Source organism: Canis aureus, chromosome 8 (assembly GCF_053574225.1).
Source record: "Canis aureus isolate CA01 chromosome 8, VMU_Caureus_v.1.0, whole genome shotgun sequence".
Taxonomy (NCBI): domain Eukaryota; kingdom Metazoa; phylum Chordata; class Mammalia; order Carnivora; family Canidae; genus Canis; species Canis aureus.
The window spans coordinates 63,129,347-63,152,365 of NC_135618.1; the positions used below are offsets into that span (position 1 = coordinate 63,129,347).

At 50.7% G+C, this 23,019-nt stretch overlaps 1 protein-coding gene across 22 annotated transcripts; it reads left to right on the plus strand.

Moving 5' to 3' along the window:
• Positions 1 to 1,249: 1,249 nt before the first annotated feature.
• CHST12 (carbohydrate sulfotransferase 12) lies at positions 1,250 to 22,830 on the plus strand. Of its 22 annotated transcripts, none has more exons than XM_077907584.1 (6): positions 8,241 to 8,446; positions 15,021 to 15,048; positions 18,175 to 18,304; positions 18,644 to 18,720; positions 20,793 to 21,027; positions 21,117 to 22,830. In XM_077907584.1, the coding sequence occupies exon 6, from the start codon at positions 21,200 to 21,202 to the stop codon at positions 22,457 to 22,459; it is 1,260 nt and encodes a 419-aa protein (XP_077763710.1). In that variant the 5' UTR covers positions 8,241 to 8,446; positions 15,021 to 15,048; positions 18,175 to 18,304; positions 18,644 to 18,720; positions 20,793 to 21,027; positions 21,117 to 21,199; the 3' UTR covers positions 22,460 to 22,830. The 22 variants fall into 22 exon arrangements, with proteins under 22 accessions (XP_077763725.1, XP_077763726.1, XP_077763716.1 ...); XM_077907582.1 differs by having other exon boundaries at positions 18,644 to 18,716; XM_077907592.1 differs by lacking the exon at positions 18,175 to 18,304 and having other exon boundaries at positions 15,021 to 15,075.
• The last annotated feature ends 189 nt before the right edge of the window (positions 22,831 to 23,019 follow it).

The following is a 23,019-nucleotide window of genomic DNA, read 5'->3' on the forward strand; positions in this document are numbered from 1 at the left end:
GCCCCTGCCCTGGGCCATCCCACCCTGTGTGCACCTGCCCTGGGCCATCCCACCCTGTGTGCACCTGCCCTGGGCCATCCCACCCTATGTGCCCCTGCCCTGGGCCACCCCACCCTGTGTGCACCTGTCCTGGGTCACCCCACCCTATGTGCACCTGCCCTGGGCCACCCCACCCTGTGTGCCCCTGCCCTGGGCCATCCCACCCTGTGTGCACCTGCCCTGGGCCACCCCACCCTGTGTGCACCTGCCCGTGCCATCCCGTCCTGTGCAGCCCTGCCTGCCTGCTGGAGGGGCCCTCTTCCCGGGGAGTGGAGTGAAGGGGACCTAGGGATATGGGAGGCTGTGGAGAGAGCACCCAGTGCTTTGAGGTGTTAGCTGAGGAGGTGATAGCTAGAGAGGGTAAAGGGTACGGTTTTGTTTTTAAGCAGGGAGAGGCTGACCACGGTTAACGCAGAGAAGCGGTTGGTGGACTTGTCTGTGAGCTGTCCCTCCCGTTAGGAGAAGCCTGGCCTTGCGGCGTCCCAGGCCCCAGCAGGTGGGACCCCGTGGTGACTGACTGGCCACTGGGCCAGGGGTGAGGGCAGAGCCTCCCCTCGGAGGCGGTCCGCGGTCACCGCGAGGAACCGCACAAGCCATCAGGGATGCGAGCCGCTGTGGGTGGCTGGTGATGGCTGCACAGCAGCGAGTGCGCACGAAACACGGCGAAGGGGGCGAGGTTGATCCTACGCGTGTTTTACCCCAAAGGGCTGAAGGCACCACCCCCTGGACGGACCCGGGACGACCTCGGGGAGGTTCGGTCACCCGCCCAGGCCCCGGCCCGGGAGCGTCGCCTCTGCCATTGGTCTGTGGGGGTCGCGAACGAGCGGGGTAAACAGCAGGCGCTCGGCAAACGCAGGTTAGAGGGACCCGGACCCACCCCCACCCCCGCAGGGCCCCACGCCGCGGCCTCCCCGCGCTCCCCGAGCCCGGACCCGCCGGGGGCGGAGCCAACGCCGCGGCCCGCAGGACCGGATTGGCTGCTGGGGAAGGGGGCGGGCTCCCGGCGCCGGGGGGCGGGGCCTGTCGCTGGTCGTAAATACGGCGCCACATGGCACTGGTTGGGGAGGGCGGGCGGGGAGCGGGCGGCGCAGGCGCGTTGAGGGAGGGCGCCCCTCGGCCTCCGTGGCCCCTCCGCGAGCCGCGACATCTCGCGAGACGTGGGGCGGGAGGCGGGGCTCCGGTCGGCGGGGGCGGGGCCGGCGGAGGAGGGGCGGCCTCGGGAGGGTCGGCGGGCGGCGAGCGGCGGCGGGCGGCGAGGCGAGGTGAGCTGAGCTGAGCTGAGCCCGCGGGGGGCGGGGGCGCGGACGGGCGCGGACGGGCGGGCGGGCGGGCCCCGGCTCCTCCTGCAGCCTGCAGGCGGGTCCGCCGAGCCCCGCGCCGAGCCCCCGGCCGAGCCCCCGGCCGAGCCCCGCGCGGGCCGCTGTGTGACCTTGGCCCGGCTCGCACCCTCTCTGGGCCCCCGAGCGGCCGGGCTGGAGGGCGGCGGCGGCGGGTGGGGCGCCCGGCAGGCGCGCCCGCGGTCCCCTTGGGGGGCTCCGCGGGAGCGTGGACGCCACCTCGGCGGTGCGGGGAGCGGGCCCCACGCCGCAGTGCTCGGGGTGGGCGGGGGGAGACCCCCGGAGCACCCCCCCGGGGCTGCGGGCACCTCCCGCCGGCCTGCGCTGCGCGGCCCCGCCCCGGGGACCCCAGGCCGGCCGCTGCGGGGCCGCGGGGCCTGGAGGGGGCCTCCCCGTCCTGCAGGGACCTTCAGCTCGGACAGAGCGCCCTGCGCTCCGGAGAGGGGAAGCCGTGCCCCGGCCGCGCGCAGGGGGACCTCCAGCTCCGGCTCGGGCTCCTGGCCGCCGGGCACCCCTGGCGAGCCGCTGGCGCGAGCACAACGAGCTACAGTGTGTCCGCGATTTATTAAATTATTTACCCTCCGCCCGGGCTCGGAGGGACGCGGGAGGCTCGGGACGGACGGGGCGTGCGGCCGCCCCTGTGGGGGTCCTGCCCCGGGGCGCGGGTGCAGCCCTTGCCGGTGAGCGCCTGGCGCGGGGCGTGTGAGTCGGGGCCGCCGTCTGCGGGGCCGGGGGCCCACAGGGACCTCGGGACATTGTTTCACACCGAAACAGTTGACGTGCACTGTGCAGGATCAGAGTGTTAGGGCTGATTTGATACACCCGGGCTGCAGTCTGCGCGCCGCACCGGCGGCGGCCCTCACGCCCGGGGCTTTGCTCGCGCTGCGGGCGGGAAGGCGGCGCTGCTCCGCGCTCAGACTGTCTGCGGGGACGCGCGAGGCGCTCCGTTGTCTTGCAAATTAGTTTGCAGGACTTTGGGTTTATTTTTGCAGGCCTGCAATAGCGCTCGCTGTTACTGTGTGCGCGCTTCACCAGTTCAGCCAACACGCAGCCTCTGATCGTTATTTGCAAGATGCCAGGCTGGGCTAGCTGCTGCTGCTATGGTTAGGCTGGTTATCATACAGTGTGACTGGTGCATCTAGGTCATTATTTGCAGACTGTGAAGAAACGGGGAAGAGTTCAGTTTATTTCGTGGTGTGGAGTTTTCGCGGGGTGGAGACCACGTATTGGATTGGGGGCGGTCTTTGAAGGCCAAGTAAAGGTTGGAGAGAACATCGCAGGTGGAGGCAGCAGTGTGTAGGGACCTGGAAGCAAGTGGGGTGTTTGGGAGTGCGGTGGCAGCAAGCCCCTGTGTTCACTGGGAGAGAAGGTTTGAGGATTGGGGTCAAAGCTGAGGCTGGAAAGAGATTTCTTACTGAAGGGTCTTGAATGCTATTCTAGAGCTTGGGCTGTTATCCTGCTCTCCTGTGAGGGCGTGGTCAAGGTTTTGGGTGGGATGTGATAGGGCTGTGTTTCACGAAAGTTGACAGGTGATAACGGGGAGGGCGGGTTCAGGGTGTGGGGAGCTGCAGACTGAGCTGGGTACAGCTGTAGGGGGAATGGCTCCAGGACCGAGGCCGAGAGAGTGGAGCGGGTCACCAGATTGGAGCAAGCAGGAGAACCCGCAGGGTGATGGTGCTCCGGGGGGTGTGGTGAAGGGGAAAGGAAAAACACTACCAGAACTGGGGTTTCTCACTTTGGGTGCTTCGAGGACAGAGCTGGTGTCTGTGATGAGAAGTGCTGGAGCGGGCGTGGAGGGGCATTTGGGTTTTAGGTTTGCAGAATTCGTGTTGTTCGTGGGCCACCTTGGATGAGACACCCTCTCATAGACAGAGTGTCTGGGGCAGAAGCCTGGGGAGGATGAGCCAGGAAGGGATAGGTGGTGGAAGAGAAGTGTGTCGGATGGCCGACACCAAGCCTGCAGTATACGGCCATGACTGCATATCATCACTGCTGGGGGGTGATTCTCTTCTAGAAAGGTCTGGAGGCTCAAAAGCCCTTGTGGAGGAGAGGCTGTTTCATGATACTGCTGAAACAGATGCACCTAGTTTATCATTTAAAAAAAAAACACAACTTACATCTTATTTTCGATTTTTTTTTTATTTTTTTTTTATTTTTTTTTTATTTTCGATTTTTAAATCTTCTCTTTCTCTTTAGGAGATAGCAGTTGGTTTCACACCTACTTAGTGTGTCTTGTGGCTGTGGCCAGGGCTGCTGGTTCTCCAGTCATTCGCCAGTAGATGGGCCTCATGATAGCTGACACAGCAACTCCGTCCTTCCTGCAGTTAACCAAGGTGGTGGTTTCTGTAACTGTCTAGAGAACTTGACAAATATTTCGGAGAGGAGAGGGAAATGCCAGACATAGTTGGGTAGGCGAGAGGGGTGGCTGCTACGCCCAACACAAGGGGATGCAGTGAGTGGAGTCCATGGCTCCCAGAACTCCACCAGTTGGCACTTTTCTCTCCAGGCAGGAGTGGCAGACTCTTTGTGGAGTGTAAGTAGCTCAAGAGAAAGGACCGAGAAATAGTGACATAAGGGGGTCCCCAGGAAGGAGGCCCAGGTGGATCCCTCACTGATGAAGCTCATAATTATAATCTCTCCCCGGGGCTCAAAAGCTCCCAAGTTCTTTTGGTGTCCTACCTCTTAAGTAGGGGCAGTAAACAAGGACATGTGAAAATGATTTGGAAGGTAAAGACCCCAGCACCCACTTGCCGGCCATGGAAGGGTGTGCAGGAGGAGGACTGAACAAGCCGACCACTGCTCTATTAAAAAAAAAAAAAAGTGAGGGGAACACCCAACCAAAAAAGAATTCTTGGTTATAAAAAACACAATGGCAGAAATAAAAAGCTCGGTTGGTGGGTGAAAGACAGTTGAGGAGCTGGGGAAGATAAGCCTAAAAGCAGAGATGGGAAGCGAGAGAAGAAAGGATAGGATCAGGAGTCTGACAGCTGAATAACCCATTTCAGTAGGAAAGAAGAGAAAAAAAGAGGACAAGGCCGTCCACAAAATGATGTGAGAGAATTTCCTAGAACCAGAACTGTGTGTGGAAGGGCCCCCCAGGTGGCCATCACTCTGGGTGCAGAGGCAGGTGTCCTTCACTCCCCCCACCCCCGTCTCTCTGGCTCCCCATGTGGGTCCCTGTAGTGTGGGGAGCAGGTGTGCGCAGTGAGGGATGCCGAGTTTCCACAGTAACGAGTGAGAGTTGGGGAAACAAGGGATTTATTTGGAATTGCATGAGGCTGTCAGTTTCAGAATTTGGGTAGTAAGAGTGCGGATGGAGAGAGTTGTGCACACCCACTCCCAGGCACATTGTTGTGAAATTTCAGAACTCGGGGACAAGGAAGATTGTGCTAGCTTCTAGAAAAAGAATAAAAACAGGCCACCAGCAGGACACCATGGAACAGAGCAGAACGCTTTGGGGACCTGTCCACAGCAGCACTGGAAGGTGGAAGGCAAGAGAGCATGGCTTTCGGAATTCCAAAGGAAAATATTTTCCGCCTCGAACTCTGTACTCAGGCAAAGGAGGGTAGAATGAAGAGATTTTTCAGGCATGCTCCAGAAGTTCACATCTCATGTACTGTAAGGCGGCGAGTGACAGCCGTGCTCTCCCTGAATGAGGTGGTGAGTCCAGAAGGACCCAGCCTGAGGAGGTGGGGTTTACCTGGGAGAAGGTAGGGAGGCCAGCGTGCATACCTGAGTGGGGCAGAAGGCCCCTGGGAGAGTTTTGGGGGAAGTGAAATGGGCAAGGGCAGCTGATGTGCTGGAACAGCTGGGGAAGAGATGTGGACAGCTGGCAGAGCTGGGGCTGGACTCGTGATGAGTCCATGGAACACAAAGCAAATGAGAGCACAGACTGTTATTAGTTCCAGGGAAAATAAACCGTTGTGCAGGAAAAGAGAAATAATTACGGTGTACTGCAAGGCTCAGCTGTGAACAGCCTTTGTACAATGATAATAATTTATGTAAACATGGAATATTGCTCTAATTGAAATGATGAGGTGCCTGTCTGGAGACGGTGTGGGAGGAGTGGGATGTGGGTGTGTGAAGGGCCTGTGGGTGGGGTTGGGGGGGACACTGCACTACCATCTGCCCGAGGGGGAGGCCCATACCGAGCCTCAGCCAGCAGGGTGGAGATGGGTAACGGGGAAGGGACAGGGGGCTGCTGTGCATTGTGGTAAATTCCCCAACACTGTTTCATCCCTTAACACACAAACGTGTGTGCCTAACGTTGATAAAAATTAAGACAGCCGCACCAGGCTTCCGGCTTCACTGGATGAGGAGGCTCTAATCTCGCCTGTGTTTGGTGTACCCGCCCTGTTCCTCATCATGGAGAGTTTACTTGTTCCTAATTTCCTCTTCATTATTGTCTTTGTTCTCTGTATCCTGTCTCCTGGCTGTGGTCACATGTCGGAGTGGAGGGCTTTCTTTAGCTATTTTACTTTTCCTTTAACTTACTGTGGAGGGATTTTAAAGCACATTCAGAAGTAGAAAGAGCGCTATTGTGAAATGTTGATTCCCTGTCACCCAGTTTCGGAAATCATAAAATCAGGGTCAGTTGTATCTGTTTTTTTGTGAGCAGAACAGTTCTTTATTGAGTACCTGCTGTATACCAAGCACTGTTCTAAGCCTTGAGGCCACCTGCCTTCTCAAGTGTCTATTTTAGTGCAGACAGACAGCAAATAAGCCAGAGAACATGAAATGGTGGAGGTATGACACATGCCACAGAGAAAAAGCAGGTCTGGATGATGGGTCGTACAGCGTGAGGAGTGACCAGGGGAGGCCTCGCCCATGAGGTGAGCTTTGAGCAGAGATCAGAAGCAAGTGTAGGGTTGAGCCGCCAGATTCCCCTGGCATGCCTGCCTAAGCAGAGGACAGTGGATGCGGGCCAGGCAGCAGAAGCTGATGAACAGCAAGGAGGCCATTGTGGCTGGACTGGGGCCAGTGCGGGTGACAGGGAGGGCAGAGGAAGAGATGAGTGTGGGATTCCATCAGGTAGGGCTTGTCACTGGCCGGTGTAAGGACTGGAAGTGGGAAGCCATCAGGCTCCAGTGATTGGAGGGTTAGAGTCTGGGTATATTTCAGAGATAAAGCTCCAGGCAAGCTCTTAAACTCATTGTGGTGAAATTTATCATCATTATTTTCCCTTGAAATAATTTATTTGAATTAATTTAACTCTGAGAAATGAGTGCTCATTTGGACTCCAGAGTCAAATACCATGTAGCAAATACTTGAGTCTTGTGAGGAATGTAGAAGGTACAACAGATACAGTACCTTTCTTCGAAGAGGTTGAAGTTTGGGAATATGGGACTGGTATGCATGCCTTAACTTGTCTACAGGGAGGTATCAGTGGGGTTTCGGGACCAGTATGAGTGGATTGCCCTCCATGCCCTGCACCCAGCTCCTAGGGGAACTTACTTTACTTCAAAGGCCAACTTTGGGCTTGATTTTCATTCAGGTCTTTTGGGATGCACATCAACCTTCCGTTTCATCAATGTGACCATTAATTACTTTTTTTTTTAAGATTTTATTTATTTATTCATCTCACACACACACACACACACACACACACACACACAGAGAAAGAGAGAGAGAGGGAGGGAGGCCGAGACACAGGCAGAGGGAGAAGCAGGCTCCATGCAGGGAGCCTGATGTGGTACTCGATCCCGGGTCTCCAGTATCATACCCCGGGCTGAAGGCGGCGCCAAACCACTGGGCCATTGGGGCTGCCCTTTATTACTTATTTTTATGTGGATTCTTTGTCAGATGTAGTTCTCAGGGTTAACTGAATACAAAGGAATTAATTCTATAAACAAATAAACCCCAGGGCTGATGGCATCAAGTGAAAATCTGTTTTACCATGGGGATTTTAATCTAGCACCAAAGAGGCAATTGCAGGGCTGGATGACACAGAGCAGAGAGTAAATGTTGAGACCACTCACAGAAGCTTTACAAATTTCTGTTGACTACAGTGATGGGAGCTACACTGAATTATTTGCTTTATATCGTCTTGCAAAGCTGGAAAAGAAGTGGGTAGTTTGGGCAGCCCTGGTGGCGCAGCGGTTTAGTGCCGCCTGCAGGCCGGGGTGTGATCCTGGAGACCCGGGATCAAGTCCCACATGGGGCTCCCTGCATGGGGCCTGCTTCTCCCTCTGCCTGTGTCTCTGCCTCTCTCTCACTCTGTGTCTCTCATGAATAAATAAAAGATAAAAAAAATAATAAAAAGAAGTGGGTAGTTTTTGGTCTTTTTGCCAGTTGCATAAATAAATAAAACTGGAAATATTCTTGGACTTCTTAATGAAGTTCATGTCACTTGATTTAATGCTTAAAAATTGGTTATTTGGACAAGAAGCAAATTCTCCCAGAAATAAAGTTTAAAAAAAAAAATGGAGCATCTACTAAAACCCAACCAATTCTGCATGGAATATTTACTGTAGAGGCTGGTAGGAGGGAGTGGTTGGGAAGGTGGGCTCCTAAATCAGTTGCCTGGGTTCAAATGCCAGCTTTGGACAGGTGCTAGCTCTGCAGACTTGCGCAAGTTGCCTGAACATTTTGCCCCAGTTTTATCACGGTTAGGATGAGGATCAAATAAAGTAATGTACCTAAGACCTTACCATATCACTTTTGAAAACATATTAGCCATTGTTATAATTATGATACAATCAGTTGAAAGCATAGAGACTTCTTTGCTGATAATCAACTATTTGTAGAAAGTATGAATAATAACAAAATAACGTCATATTTATAGAATACAAATATTTGAGGGCCCAATAAAGATAGGAAAATAAATAAGGCAGTGGCCTAGTTCGAAGAGAGAGGCTTAATATTTTACAAAATAGTTTATATGTTATCATGTTCATGTTCTCGGCTCTGGTTAGCAGAAAGACCTTGGTAGATCTTGTCTTGTGGGCGAGGAGCTGAAACTCAGACTTGAGGTGATGTCCCAGGGGGCTTGACAGAGACTGGATTGGGCCCACCCCAGAATGTCTGCAGAACTTCATGGCTGGTGTTTTCATCCTGTATTACGGAAACTGGTGAGAGCTAGTTCGTGATGTTCTGTCGGAAAGGTTTAACTTCTAGAGATTGACTTAATCAGGCTGCTGACATTTTTTTTTCTTGAAATCAGATGTATCGAGGCATAATTTACATACAGTAAAATGTACACATTTTAAGTGTGTGGTTCAATAAATGTGGACAAATGTGTCCACCTGTGTAACTACCACTGCCGCCAATACAATGTAACATTTCCATCACCCAGTTTTCTACTGTCCCTTTGTATCCTGTGATTTCTGTCACTGTTTTTGCCTTTTGAAAAATTCCTGTGAGTGGAATCATGTAGGATGTATTTTTCCGTGTCTGGGTTCTTTTGTTCAGCGTAATATCCAGGAGGTTAATCCATGTTGTTGCATGTACTGATTCATGAATCAGTGGCTGGTTCTGTCCTATTGCTGGGTAGATTTCCACCAAACAAGCACACCACAGTTTGTGTGTTCATTCACTTGTTGAAGGACCTCTGGGTTGTTTTCAGTTTGTAACTGTTTTGAATAAAGCTGCGGTGAGCATTCCTGTACACATCTTTGTGTGGACAATTACTTCATTCATGGATCTGGTCTTTGGTGCTATATCTAAAAGGTATTACCACACCCAAGGTCATGTAGGTTCTCTCCTGTGATCCTCTAAGGAGTTTTGTGGTTTTGCAGTGTACGTTTAGGTCTGTGATCCACTTTGAGTTAATTTTTGTGAAGGCAGAAAAGTCTGTGTCAAGATTCTTTCACATGTGTTTATCTTTGCATGTGGATGTCTGGCTGTTCCAGCACTCATGATTGATGCAGGCTATCTTTGCCCCATTGGGTTGCCTTTGCTCCTTTGCTACAGATGAGCTGACTATATTTATGGGCTCTCTGTTCTTTTCCATTGATCTTTTTCTCTGTTCTTTTGCCAATACCACATTATCTTGATCACTGTGGCTTTATGATAACTCTTGAAGTTGGGGAGTCAGTCCTCCAACTTGGTTCTTCTTTAGGATTATGTTGGCTAATCTGGGTCTGTTCCTTCACATATATGGTTTAGAAACTGTTGATAATAACAAAATAACTTCCTGGGATTTGATTGGGATCACATTGAATCTATAGATTAAGTTGGGGAGAACTGATATCTTGACAAACTGAGTCTTTCCCCACCCACGGAATATCTCTCCATACATATTATACATACTTTGTTAGATTTATACCTAGATATTTTATTTTGGGGAGTTCTAATATAAATGGAATTGTGCCTTTAATTTCAAATTCCACTTGTTCATTGCTGATATACGGGAGAGTAGTTAACTTGTATTAACTTTGTATCCTGCAAACTTGCTCTAATCATTTGAGCCTTAAAATTGAATAATTGAAAAATCATCAGTAATCTGAGCTTTGTATATCATATTTTGATGATCAGTTTGATTGGTCTTTAAATAGAGTCCCTGAGCATTTTTGTAGTATATCTACTTTTATGATTCTTATAGAACCATCTAGGAACTGAAAAATATGCTTGATATTTTTTAATACCAACTTTTCTGACTTTTAAAAAGTCTTAGCATAAAAAGAGAATCTGGTCTGTATACAAAAAGAGTTGATTTCAGCTTTATTCATAATGGTCAAAAGGAACTAACCTAAAAGCCCATCAGTTGGTAAATGGATAAACAGTGGTATGTCCATACAATGGAATACTGCTCAGCCATAAAAAAGGAACATACAACGGCACAAGCAACAACCTGAACAAATCTCAGAAGCATCTTATGAAGTGAAAAGCCTGCATCCTACATGGTTTCATGTAGGTGACTTTATAGGAGAGGCAGAACCAAGGACAGAAGACAGTTTAGTAGTTGCCTGGAGCTGGGTGTTGGGGAAGGAGAAGGGCACTTTTGAGAGTGATGGAAATGTTCTGGATCTTAATTGCAGTGTATCTTAATAGTGGTGTATGTTTGCCAACTCATCGGACTCTACAGTTAAAAAGACTGAGTTTTACTGTATGTAAACCAGACCTCAGTAAACCTGATTAAAAAAGAAAAGGAAAAACAGAGGTGCCAAAGTGTTTTAATCAGGAAAGAAGGGTCTTTTAAACAAATGGTGCTGGAACAGCTGGATATCTATAGGGGGAAAAAATTAATCTCAACCCCTCCCTCTGGAACATTCATGTTGGATAGTGGCAGAAACTCTCTGCATTTGACATTTCTTTTCGCTGTGGCAATGACTTTATATCCATTTCTTGACACTTTCTGTTTTAGGATTTATTGATTTATTTTTAGAAAGAGCATGCACATACATATGAGTGGAGGGAGGGGGAAGAAGAGGGTGAGAATCTCCAGCAGACTCCACGCTGAGTACGGAGCCTGATGCGGGGCCAATCCCATTACCCTGACTGAGATCACGACCGGATCCAAAACCAAGTCAGATGCTCAGCTCTTTGGACTGAGCCACCTAGGCACCCTCCATTTCTTAACACTTTCTGTTCATTTCTCACTGGTTCAATCACTTCTTTCCCTAATGTGTAGTAAACACATACATCCCAGTACAAGTGACAAAGCAAATATACATATTAGGGTTCTCCAGAAAACAGAATCTGTAGGGTCTGTAAAGAGATTTATTTTATTTTAAGGAATTGGCTCACAATCCTGGAGGCTGAGAAGTTCAGACCCACTGGGGCTGGTGGTGTTAAATTCTAGTCCCAGTCCAAGCCTGAGGGCAAGAGACTTCCAATCCCAGCTCAAAAACAGGCAGAGAGGAAATTCTCTCCTCTTTCACCTTTTTTGTTCTATTCAGGCCTTCAGCAGATTGGGTGAAGCACACCAATTCTGGGGAAGGCCATCTGCCTGACTAGTCTACTACATGAAACGTCCATCTCATGCAGAAACACCCTGAATCCTGTGTGACTAGCTCTCTGGGCCGCCCACTGCTCGGTGAAGGGACGCAAAATCAGTCAGCACGTACCTCTTGACCTTTTGTACCATGGTCATCAGTTCTGTTATGGAAGTGTGAAAAGGGCCCTTACACAGGTCCTCACATGGGTCTGGCCACGTGGTATGCTCTCCCAGGTAAGGTTGATATACACTTGAATGTGAGGGAGCTCAGCCCTAGGCTGTCTGCCCCGGACTGCCCTGTCTTCCCCCAGATTTTTGCCCACTGTGGGTGTGAAGACCCCCTCAGACCAGCAGCCTTACATGGGCAGCCGGGGTGGGGCTCCTGCCTTGATGGATGGGTGAAGAGGAATGTTTAGCAGCCCCACCCTGAGCTAAGAAACACCTCTTTCCGCACAGCCCCCTTGTTTTTGGGTTAAACCTAACCTGAAGCCTAATTGTATCAGGAGTGTTCACAAGGTCTTTGACAAAGCCGCTGCAGAAAACCAGCCCCCTGGGGGCAAAGCTTTTGGGTGAGACTTTGCTGTCCATTCTCTTGCTGGAGGCAGAAGTCTGAGACTGCCTTGCAGCAAGGCCGCTGTAAATCATTTCCTCTCCTATAAGGCTTTTTGGTGACTGCTTTTTGACATCATGGGAGATTCATGTTTGGAAATAATGCTTTTATTTTTTGAACGAGTATTACTTAAAGGTCAGTGGTGTTCCCTGACTTTCTTCTGCATCCAGAGGGCTCTTGAGTCTTCACCTGGCTCCCCCACAACTGTGCCACCCTCCTCTCAGAAGGCCGCTGAGTGTCCCCCAAGCTCCTGGCTCTACGGCTTCTGTGCCTGGCCCAGAAACACACATGTCCCACTCCCTTTAAAAAAGTAAAACCTGTTGGCGATGCCATGTGGTCCTCTTGTCTTTGCTCTTTGCACCCCTGAAGAGCTGTGAACTGATGATCATGCATGTCTGAAGCAGCAGAGTCCCTTCCTTTCAGGCACTGCTCCCACACGCCCTTTATGTTTTATTTTTTTAAAGATTTTATTTATTTATTAATGAGAAACACACAGAGAGAGGCAGAGACATAGGCAGAGGGAGAAGCAGGCTCTCTGCGGGGAGCCTGATATGGAACTCGATCCCAGGACCCCGGGATCACGATGCCCTGAGCCGAAGGCAGATGCCCAACTGCTGAGCCACCCAGGCGTCCCCTGCATGCCCTTTAATACAATCAACCCGCCTTGTCTCCACAACTGCTGTTTCTGTGGCTTGTTTGAGATTAGAGGTGACAACGCACAGAACTGCCCTTGTTCCTGGATAGTAAACATGACCCATGGCCTCAGCCTCATCGGTAAGCAGTGTCAGCTTCGTGTTGAGGAGCTCATCATCTTGGTTTGCAAAGGCCTGGAAGGGGTTGCCCCCAAAGCCAGGCTGGTTCTGGGGCAGGACTCCAGGGCAAGACAAGGCCACCAGAACCAGTCTTACCTGTGAAGAACCAGATGCATGGAGTTTGGGCCGTCCCAGGAAAGACTTGTCTTGTTTTCACACACCCATCCCCTCACTGTACATTTTTAACATTTGTTTGATAAACGAATTGCAGGTAAAGTCAGCCTGTTGGGCTTCTGTGCAGGGTTTGGGGTTAAGCTGTGGCTCTAGCTTTATAACCTTTGTTACTTATGGCTCGCTCCCCCACTAAAGGCCTGCCTTGTCTTTGTAAATTTCATTTACTTTTATTCAAATATTTATTTTTATACCCTGTCCTGCATTTTGCTTTATTTATTCAACAGTACCTCTTATAAATTCCTCCAAGCTCTAGCTCTTATTCAGTCTTTTCCAATTTTCCCATTGTGGTAAAACACACAGAATGTAGAATTAAAAAAAAAAAAAAAGAATGTAGAATTTATCATCTTAACCCTTAAGTGTACAGTTCATGTTGTGTGGAACACATTCACGCTGTGTACAACCATCACCACCTCCCGTCTCTAGAATTCATTTCATCTTTCACACTGATCCTCTGTCCCCATTAAACACTGACCTCCCCCATCTCCCTCCCCAGCCCCTGGAATCCTTCAGTCTGTCTCTGGGAATCTAACTCTTCTAGGAACCTCGTATGAGCAGAATCATGCAGCATTTGTCCTTTGTGACTGCCTCATTTCACTCAGCATCATGTCCTGTAGGCTCCTCTACATCATACCAGGTACCAGGATTTCCTTCCTCGTTGAGGCTGAGCGATACTCCATTGTGCACGTTTGCCACACTTTGTTATCTGTTTACCTTCCATTGCACACTTGGGTGACTTCTACCTGTTGACTCTTATGAATCATGCTGCTGTGAACATGGCTGTACAAACACCTCTTTGAGACCCTGCTTTCAGTCTTTTGACTATAGACCCAGAAGTGGGATTGTTGAATCATATGATAATTTTAGATGGTATTTATATTTTTAATATTTTGAGGAGCCTCCACACTGTTTTCTGCAGTGGCTGCACCAGTTTGCATTCCCATTAATAGGACAAAACAGGGTGGCTCCTTTGGCTCAGCAGTTTAGCGCCACTTTCAGCTCAGGGTGTGATCCTGGAGGCCCAGGATTGAGTCCCACGTCAGGCTCCCTACATGGAGTCTGCTTCTCCCTCTGCCTCTTTCTCTCTCTGTCTCTCATGAATAAATAAATAAAATCTTAAAAAAAAAAAAAAAAAAAAAAGGACAGGACAGTTCCAGTCTCTCCATATCCTGGCTAACACTTATTTTCTGGTTTTGTTTAAGATTTTGTTATTTTTTGTTGTTTTAAAGCTTTTATTTATTCATGAGAGAGACGGAGAGAGAGGCAGGAACACAGGCAGAAGGAGAAGCAGGGAGCCCGATGCGGGACTTGATCCTCAACCCCAGAATCACACCCTGAGCCAAAGGCAGATGCTCAACTGCTAAGCCACCTAGGCATCCCAGATTTTATTTTTTTTAAAGTGAGCTCTACACCCAGTTTGAGGCTCAAACTCATAATCCTGAGATCAGGAGTTGCATGCTCCACCCACTGAGCCAGTCTGGCGCCTCTGTTTTGTTTTGTTTGTTTTGTTTTTCATTGGAGCCATCCAAATGGATGTGAGGTGGTACCTCACTGTGATCTTGATTTGCATTTCCCTGATGACAAGTGATGTTGAGCATCTTTCCACATGCTCATGGGCTGTCTACATATTTTCAGGGAAATGTCTGTTAAAGTGATTTGCCTTTTCTTGAATTGGGTTGTTTGATGTTTTTTTCTTTTGAGTTTTATGAGTTCTGCATTCATTCTGGATAGTAATGTCATTAGACTACATGATTTGCAATGTCATTAGACTACATGATTTGCAAACATTGTCTCCCGTTCTGTGGGACTCTTCCCTGTGGATAGTGCCTTTTGATGTACAAAAGTTTCTAATTTGCATCGAGTCCAGTTGGTTGATTTTTTCTTTTGTTGTTAATGCCTTATTTTTTTTATTACTGTGTGTCTTTTCTAAAAGGAAAAATGGTTCTTTTCTCATTGTAAAAACCAATCGAAGCTCAGTGTAAAGAAAAACAAATTTAAATACAAAACGCCGGGAAGGAATATGTCAGAATTACCCAGCCACCTACCTTCTGGGGATGTTTGTGGCTGCTGTCCTGGGGCTGGGTGATGGTGGGGTACCTTCTTTACCTGAGTGCAGTCCATGCCTACTGATGACCGGCCCCTAACACGAGAACTCTCCTTTCCATGACCCACAGGTCCACGGAGTGGTCCAGTCTGCATGACGTAAGCTATAAATCTCATTATGAATACGTGAGTTGACTCGCTGTTTACAATGTAAGCCGTAGATTCATTGTGTGGATGAGGAAAGCACCCTGGGGGGAATGCCCATGTGACCTGCTGCTGGCTCAGGGTCAGACAGTGAGAAGTATGGGACTTCAGCCGGAGTGTCCAGTCATACTTAAGTAGGTTATTTATGGACTAAGAACAAAACGTCAAACATTAAGTATAATAAAGACTAAAAGATTATAGTGTTAGGTGCTATACACCAAATAAGGAAGAAATGAGAGAGAGAGAGCACAAGCAGAGGGAGTGGTAGTCAGAGGAAGAGGGAGAAGCAGACTCCCTGCTGAGCAGGGAGCCTGACTTTAAACGTCTTCTGGTTAAAATAAGCTTTCTTTGAACTCAGAGAACCACATTCAGAACAGTTAACAAAGAAACATCAGATGCATCTGTTCCACCTCTGTTGGGGTGCAGACACCTGTGGAGCATTGAGGGCTACCAGGCTGACCACAGCTCACTCAGCTGTGACCTCTGCCTCCAGGACCAGCACCTCTGCATCTGTTGGGTCAGAGAAGCCAGGAAACACACCCCCATGTGTGACAAACACACACCTGTCAGCACCTGAATTTTTAAGGAAGCACAATCCTTCTGAGCCCCTTCTGTTCACTAGATTGAATTTAGAACAAGAAGAAACTTGTAGTGTGACTTCAGTCCCTGGGGGGAGATGGGGAAACATGGTGGGGAGGGGCTGAGTCAGGTGCATGTGTCCTGCCAGGACTACTATATACAAATGCTCTCTACCGTGGAGTACCACGCAGGTCCAGAAAAGAAGGAACTGTTGGTAATATAACCATGTGGATGAGTCTCAAAGCTTGTCCTGTGGGATTCTGTTACTAGGACACTCTAGAAAATGCAAACTAATTTAAAGTGACAGAAAACAGAGGAGTGGCTGGAGGGGAGGGATGAGCTGGGGAGAAGGGTTCGAAGGGGCACAAATGAGCTCAGGGGGTTGGTGGAGATGTTCACTCTCTGACCGTGGTGATGGTGTTGCGGGTGCATAGATGCATCCAAGCGCATCACACTATTTTAAGTAGATGTCGTCACTCGTGCATCACTTACATTTCACAGAGCAGTTCAGAAGAACAAGGACATTTAACAGTAGCAGCGCCATGGGAGCATGACTTCCAGAGTGAGGCTTGAATCCAGATGTTGATGGGACACCTCTGGGCCATAGGCTCCTCAGCTGTAGGAGGGTTTTGCTCCCTGCCCTGAGGTCATGTGCAGAGGGCCTGAAGGAAGGTGTGTGGGTAGCACGCTCCTCCCAGCGTCTGGCACACGGTGAGAGGTCTTTAAAGGGCAGCTCCTATTAAAAAGACATTATCTGATGTATTATATGCTCCTAAAGATAATTGACCATGTCTTTTCCTTGCAATTAAACTGAAGTCATATTAAATTATTAGTAAAGAAAAAAAATTATTAGTAAAGAGGGCAGCCCCGGTGGCGCAGCGGTTTAGCGCCGCCTGCAGCCCGGAGTGTGATCCTGGAAACCAGGGATCGAGTCCCACGTCAGGCTCCCTGCATGGAGCCTGCTTCTCCCTCTGCCTGTGTCTATGCATCTCTCTCTCTCTCTCTCTCTCTCTGTGTGTCTCTCATGAATAAATAAATTTTAAAAAATCTTTTAAATAAATAAACAAACAAACAAACAAATAAATAAATAATTAGTAAAGAGAGTCAGTTTTCAAAAAATGGCATGGGCCCTGGCATTTGTCAATGTGCATGTACTACTTCTTGGCTGGAAAATAAGCAGAGGTATTTGTTTATATGTTATGTGTTGTATTTATGGATTATTCATCATAACCGAAAATTCACTTACGTGGTTCTTAGCATTCTAAGTACTCAGCGCGGTCCCTGGTGTGTGGCTGGCACCTGTGCCCATGGACAGGATTTGGTGACTCTGCAGCATCTCCACGGTGTTTGTGATCTAATTTTACAAACAGGCTGTGACTTTGTGTGATTGTAACCATTAAGAGGGCATTAGAGCTATTGTTTTATTGCACACACACCCATGATGCCCTCTGCTGACCCTCTGGCAGAGACGGGCACCTCTGACCCTGAAGGTTTGCATGGTTTGTGACGCAGTGACTCCCTTCACATGTGACATGTACACAACACTGCATGCTGCCCTGGCCTGTGGCAGGGTGGGGTCAACCAGGTTTCTCTCTCCCCCAGCCATGTGGCCTTCTCTGTAGGGGTGCGTTAAGAGCACTGGGGACTCAGAAAGGGCTGCCCGATGACGGTGACGGCAACCAGAATATTTCAGCACCTTTCACATAAAAGCTCATACATACTATCCTTCGTATGCCGGCCTTCATATCATGAGCATGTATCACTTTCTCCATTAAAAAAACAAAAGGGAGGACAGCCTAGGTGGCTCAGCAGTTTAGCGCCGACTTCAGTTCAGGGCAGGATTCTGGAGTCCCAGGATCAAGTCCCACGTCGGGCTCCCTGCATGGAGCCTGCTTCTCACTCTGCCTGTGTCTCTGCCTCCCTCTCTCTCTCTCTCTCTGTGTGTGTGTGTGTGTGTCTCTCATGAATAAATAAATAAAATCCTTAAAAAAAAGAAGAAAGAATTTAAAAAAAAAAACAAAAGGGAGGTGCCTGTGTGGCTCAGTACGTAAAGTGTCTGCCTTCAGCTCAGGGCCCCACACTGGGCTCCCTGCTCAGTGGAGAATCTGCTTCTCCCTCTCCCTCTGCTTGTGCTCATGCACTCACTCGTGCTCTCCCCCAAATAAATAAATCTTAAATAAATCCAAAGGAACCGAGCATAGACAAAAGCTACATGTGGGTGGAGATTGCTTCCAAATTTCAGTCTTGAAGTCTTAGGTTCATTTAGTGAAAATGCATCAGGTCCCAGGTATGTAGTCAAATGCATACAAGGCAGACAAATGCAGAGAGGTTCAGCCAGGGAGAAGTCCGTGTGTGCAATGGAGGGGCTCTCCCTGGAGCACCCCCAAGACATGCTCTGGCTGTGTCTACTCTGATGCCTGCACTGATAGCTCCTGGTATGTCTTAAAAGTGGACATTCTGGGTTTGGGCCACTTTATAGTAGTGCATCCATTTTCTCTTTAGGCTGGACTCGTGTCTGAGTTTTGTCACACTCACTGAACATGGGTGTGATCATTTGTCTTTTGCCCTCTACCTCCTGAAAGGGGCTGTTAGTCCACGTCCAAGATACAGACCTCAAAACAGAGAGGTGAAGGTGAGTAATCTCACTGGAAGGGATTCACATCTTCCGGGACCCACGAGGATGGCCAGCATTGTTCCTTAGGGCTGCTGTCACAGGACGGCACTGGGCACAGGGGCCAGCTGTGTTGGGTCTACACCCACAGGCATGTGTGTTCACACAAATTAGCACTACATTTGCTCTTTTGTCTTCCTCATCTTTTTTTGCTTTCTATCCACCTCTGAGGTCCCTGTCTTGTATAGTTGATTCTTTTTGAGCTAGGGGGACAGCCTGATATTCATCCTAATTTCAGTGTCCAGCTCTGATTTTCAACCCATCTTTCCAGCTTATTTTTTTTCATCTTTCTGAATCTAGATTCCAGCAGGGTGGGCCAGCTGTGCTGGTGGCTTGGAGGACTGCCCTCTGGGGGAGAGAGCCTAGCAAAAGGGTAGGTAAGTGTAGTTACACGCTTGGGGATCTGGCAGGGGACCAGACCCTGGCAGGTGGCTCTCAATGGGTGACCTCTTTTGATTAATGTTTGACCAATGTTTTCCATTCTGAGGTGGGACAGGAAGCAGAGTGCCACCTAACCCTACATGCTACCACCTCTGTGCATCCCAGTGATTATGGCCTGGTGTGGAAGGGGAGGCCCAGCTTCCCCCTGGGCCCTTCTGTTGTAAAGGAAGGGGAATCCCAGTGTGACCCCCCTGCTTTGCACCATCATCTTCTGCCTGTTGGTGCCAGGTGGAGGAGATGGGCTTCCTGCCTGGCCCTGCAGAACTGTGATGGTGGGGGAGGTTTTTCCACTGGTGTTTGGCTTAAGTAGAGCAAGGGTTTCCAAAAAGATGTTTCTGTTGTTCGATCACTGTGAGGTTCCCAAGACCCCTCTCAGTCCTCATACCAGTGGTAAATAGGGATGGGGTCCCAAGACTACCCTCAAGTTGGATAATTCATGGCAAGGACCTATGGAGCTCACTGGAAGGTGTTGTACTCACTATTGTGGTTTCTCGCAGGAAAGGATTCAGATTACAGGTCAGGGGAAGAGATGCAGGGAAGGGTTGTCCCCTCCCAGTGGAGGTCTGGACAGTGCCGGCTCCACCTGGCATCGATGTGTGACAGCGTGTGTGGAGTACGCCCCCCAAGTCTCTGTGTCCACAGTCTCTACTGGGGCTTTGCCATCAAGTGGGTCAACTCCCCACATGGCTAAACTCGATCTTCAGCCCCTCTGGAGATTGGGCTGCCACCATGGAACCCAGAGCTCCTCCAGCCCCCAATCACATTGTTAGACTCTGTGGTGTGGCCTTAGGTCCCCAGTAAACAGAGACCATCGCATCTGGGCAGGCCTTCCAGGGGCCCAGAGCCCCCTCCCAGGAGCTGCGGTTAGGGTAGGCCTCTCTGGGTGGGCTCAGCCCTTTACCGCAGCCACTCTTGCCTGCCCTTTGCTTGGGCTCTTCAGAGGCTCTTCTTGGAACTTCTTTCCTGTGCTTGTTGGCTCTTCAGGGTTGGAGGCAGTGCCCTCTGGGACGTGCAGCAGGAAGTAAGTAACCCACAAGCTCGTCCTCCTGTTGCTCCTCAAGTAGCCAGGTCCCTGGCCTGTCCTTTCTGAGCCGTCCTATGCCTGGTGGTTCTCTAGTTGTTTAGCAGTGAGTCGGCGGATCTGTAATGGAGCTGCCCCCTCGGGGTTGGAACCAGAAGCGGAGCCGGAGGAGGCCCTGGAGGTGATGACTACATGTCCTCTCATCTGCAGGCTAGTGTCCCGGCCCTGGGTTTCCTGCAACTGAAACAGCATTCTCTGTCCCAGCACCTGATCAGACACTGCCTCATTTTCCCTGTGAAGTACTCGGGACAGAGTTGGTGCTCAGCATATCTGTCAAACAGGACTGGCCCAAGGATGGGGTCCTCTGGCATTTCTGGTATTGACCTTGACTGTGGTCAAGGACAGCCCTCAGTGGAAGTTGTAAGTGAGCCACAAATCCCTTGTCTGGCCTGCATCTCCCCACATACAAGGGTGGCCACCTGCCTCTGAGCCAGCAGGCCGGCTGGTCGACCTCGTCAGGTGTGGTTCCAGCACCTGCTGACATTCACACATGCCTGCCCTCCCTTTGCCCTCCCTTTGCTCTCCCAGCGCCTTTTGGTTTTGAAGATTAAGCAGCCTTTCCTCATCTTCAGCCATGGCTCTGCCACTGTCTGGCTCCTCTGCACAGGCACTGACAGTGCTTTTAAGGCCTGGAAAGCTCTCTCATGAACCCATTTTTAGCTGCCCAGTGGACCCTCCCTCTCTCCCCTCTGATCTCACACGTGCTCTGCCCTTTCCATATCGAGGGGGGCAGAGACAGTGCACAGTGCCCAGCACACATCAGCGACACACAGCAGCCTGTCACTGACGTGTTTATCTGCATTAAATGTGCACAGTGAAAGATTTTTCTCAGGGCTGGGGTGTCTTTAGCATGTTTATAAGTTGTAGCGTGCATTCAATTTTAACCTTGTGTTTTTGTTTTGCTGACAACCTCTCCTTCCTCCTCAGCACCTCTTACGCATGAGGGTCTGTCCCCTCAGTTCACTTCAGTGACAAAGGATCTCCAGTGACCTTTGCCGGCATCCTCCTGGGCTCCTCCAGCAGTGTTAGAAGCAGCATTAGTCATATTGCACGGAGGGGCTGAAGCTCAGCAGGCGGCCTCACAAAGCCGAAGTCGTTGAGGAGGATGGCGGTGTGAGGGGCAGGGCGGGGACGCTGAGCACCAAGCGAGTCCGAGACCTCGGCAAGCACCTTCCGTTGGAATCTTGAGACCACAAGAGGACGCCCTAGCTGGACGGTGGTCTTTAACGTGGCTCTGTGTTACCTTTCCAGGGTCCCGAGAGCAGTGTCCTGTCTCCATGAAGCTGACGTGAGAGCATCCAGGTGAAAGGGCCTCTGCCCTGTCCGTGGACAGAATGACCAAAACCCGGCTCTTCCGCCTGTGGCTGGTCTTGGGGTCTGTCTTCATGGTCCTCTTGATCATCGTGTACTGGGACAACGTGGGCACCGCGCACTTCTACCTGCAGACGTCCTTCCCCAGGCCGCACCCCCTGGAGCCGCTGCCCACCCCTGGGCACGGGTCAGAGAAGGAATTCACGTCGGACGTGGATGCGTTCTTGCAAAAGCTGCTTGGCGGCAGCCTGAAGCAGAGCCCCCTTTCTGGTAAAAGGCCAGAGCAGCCCTCCGTGCCGGCATCCAGCAGGCCTGGGCTGAGCAACGCGGAGGAGAGCGTGAGGGGCTATGACTGGTCTGCCCGTGACACCCAGCAGGGCCCAGACCCAGGGGGGCAGCAGGCCGAGAGGAGGAGTGTGCTCAGGGGGCTGTGCGCCAACGCCAGCTTCGTGTTCCCCACCAAGGAGCGCTCCTTCGACGACATTCCCAACTACGAGCTCAACCACCTCATCGTGGACGACCGCCACGGGGTCATCTACTGCTACGTGCCCAAGGTGGCCTGCACCAACTGGAAGCGCGTGATGATCGTGCTGAGCGAGAGCCTCCTGGACCAGGGCACCCCCTACCGCGACCCCCTGGACATCCCCCGGGAGTATGTGCACAACTCCAGCACCCACCTGACTTTCAACAAGTTTTGGCGCCGCTATGGCAAATTCTCCCGCCACCTGATGAAGATCAAGCTGAAGAAGTACACCAAGTTCCTGTTCGTGCGGGACCCCTTCGTCCGCCTCATCTCGGCCTTCCGCAGCAAGTTCCAGCTGGAAAACGAGGAGTTCTATCGGAAGTTCGCGGTGCCCATGCTCAAGATGTACGCCAACCGCACCGGCCTGCCTGCGTCCGTCAGCGAGGCCTTCAGTGCTGGCCTCAAGGTGTCCTTCGCCAACTTCATCCAGTACCTGCTGGACCCGCGCACCGAGAAGCTGGCGCCCTTCAACGAGCACTGGAGGCAGGTGCACCGCCTCTGCCACCCCTGCCAGATCGACTACGACTTTGTGGGGAAGCTGGAGACGCTGGACCAGGACGCCGCCCAGCTCCTGCGGCTCCTCAAGGTAGACAAGGTCCTACACTTCCCCCCGAGTTACCGGAACAGAACTGCCAGCAGCTGGGAGGAGGACTGGTTTGCCACCATCCCCCTGGCCTGGAGGCAGCAGCTTTACAAACTCTATGAGGCGGACTTTGTCCTCTTTGGTTACCCCAAGCCTGAACACCTGCTTAGAGACTGAAGGCGTCAGGGGACGGACCCAGACAGCACGACAAACTGGGGTGGTGTTGTTGCTTCAAACCCGGACCAAGGGCTTGCCGCACCGCCGCCTTCCTCCCAGGGATGGGGCGATGGGTTGCCGCGTATATTTTTTTATGGCTTTGTGTCCCTCCCACACTGCTCCCGTTGACGAGGCAGCTGGACGCACCAGGAATCAGCCATCCCCACACTCCGGTTTTTAAAATCACTTGACGATTTTGCAATCTGGACTTACTATTTACTCCACTGCCTATATCCCTTGAGTACTGTGTTAATATTGTTTTTTTAAATTAATATATTTCAGATATTTAATATGAAAAGTGGAGGAGAGGATGGAGTAAATGTTACATCTGCTTCTGCCTCCCGCTTTTGTGGTTATTCTGCTAGAGGTGCAGGTGCTCGGTACAGGGCTCTGAGAGGTGGACCTCAGAGACGTCTCTCAGGTGAAGGCAGGGAATATTCGTGGTCCTCTTCAGCAAAGAAGACATTCCTGAGACTGCAAGAGGACGCCCTACAGGGCGCTTGCAATCAGGCCTCACCTGT

What these genes read in the sequence shown, in the direction of transcription:
- CHST12 (XM_077907599.1), top strand. Translation starts at nt 21,200, where the DNA reads ATGACCAAAACCCGGCTCTTCCGCCTGTGGCTGGTCTTGGGGTCTGTC.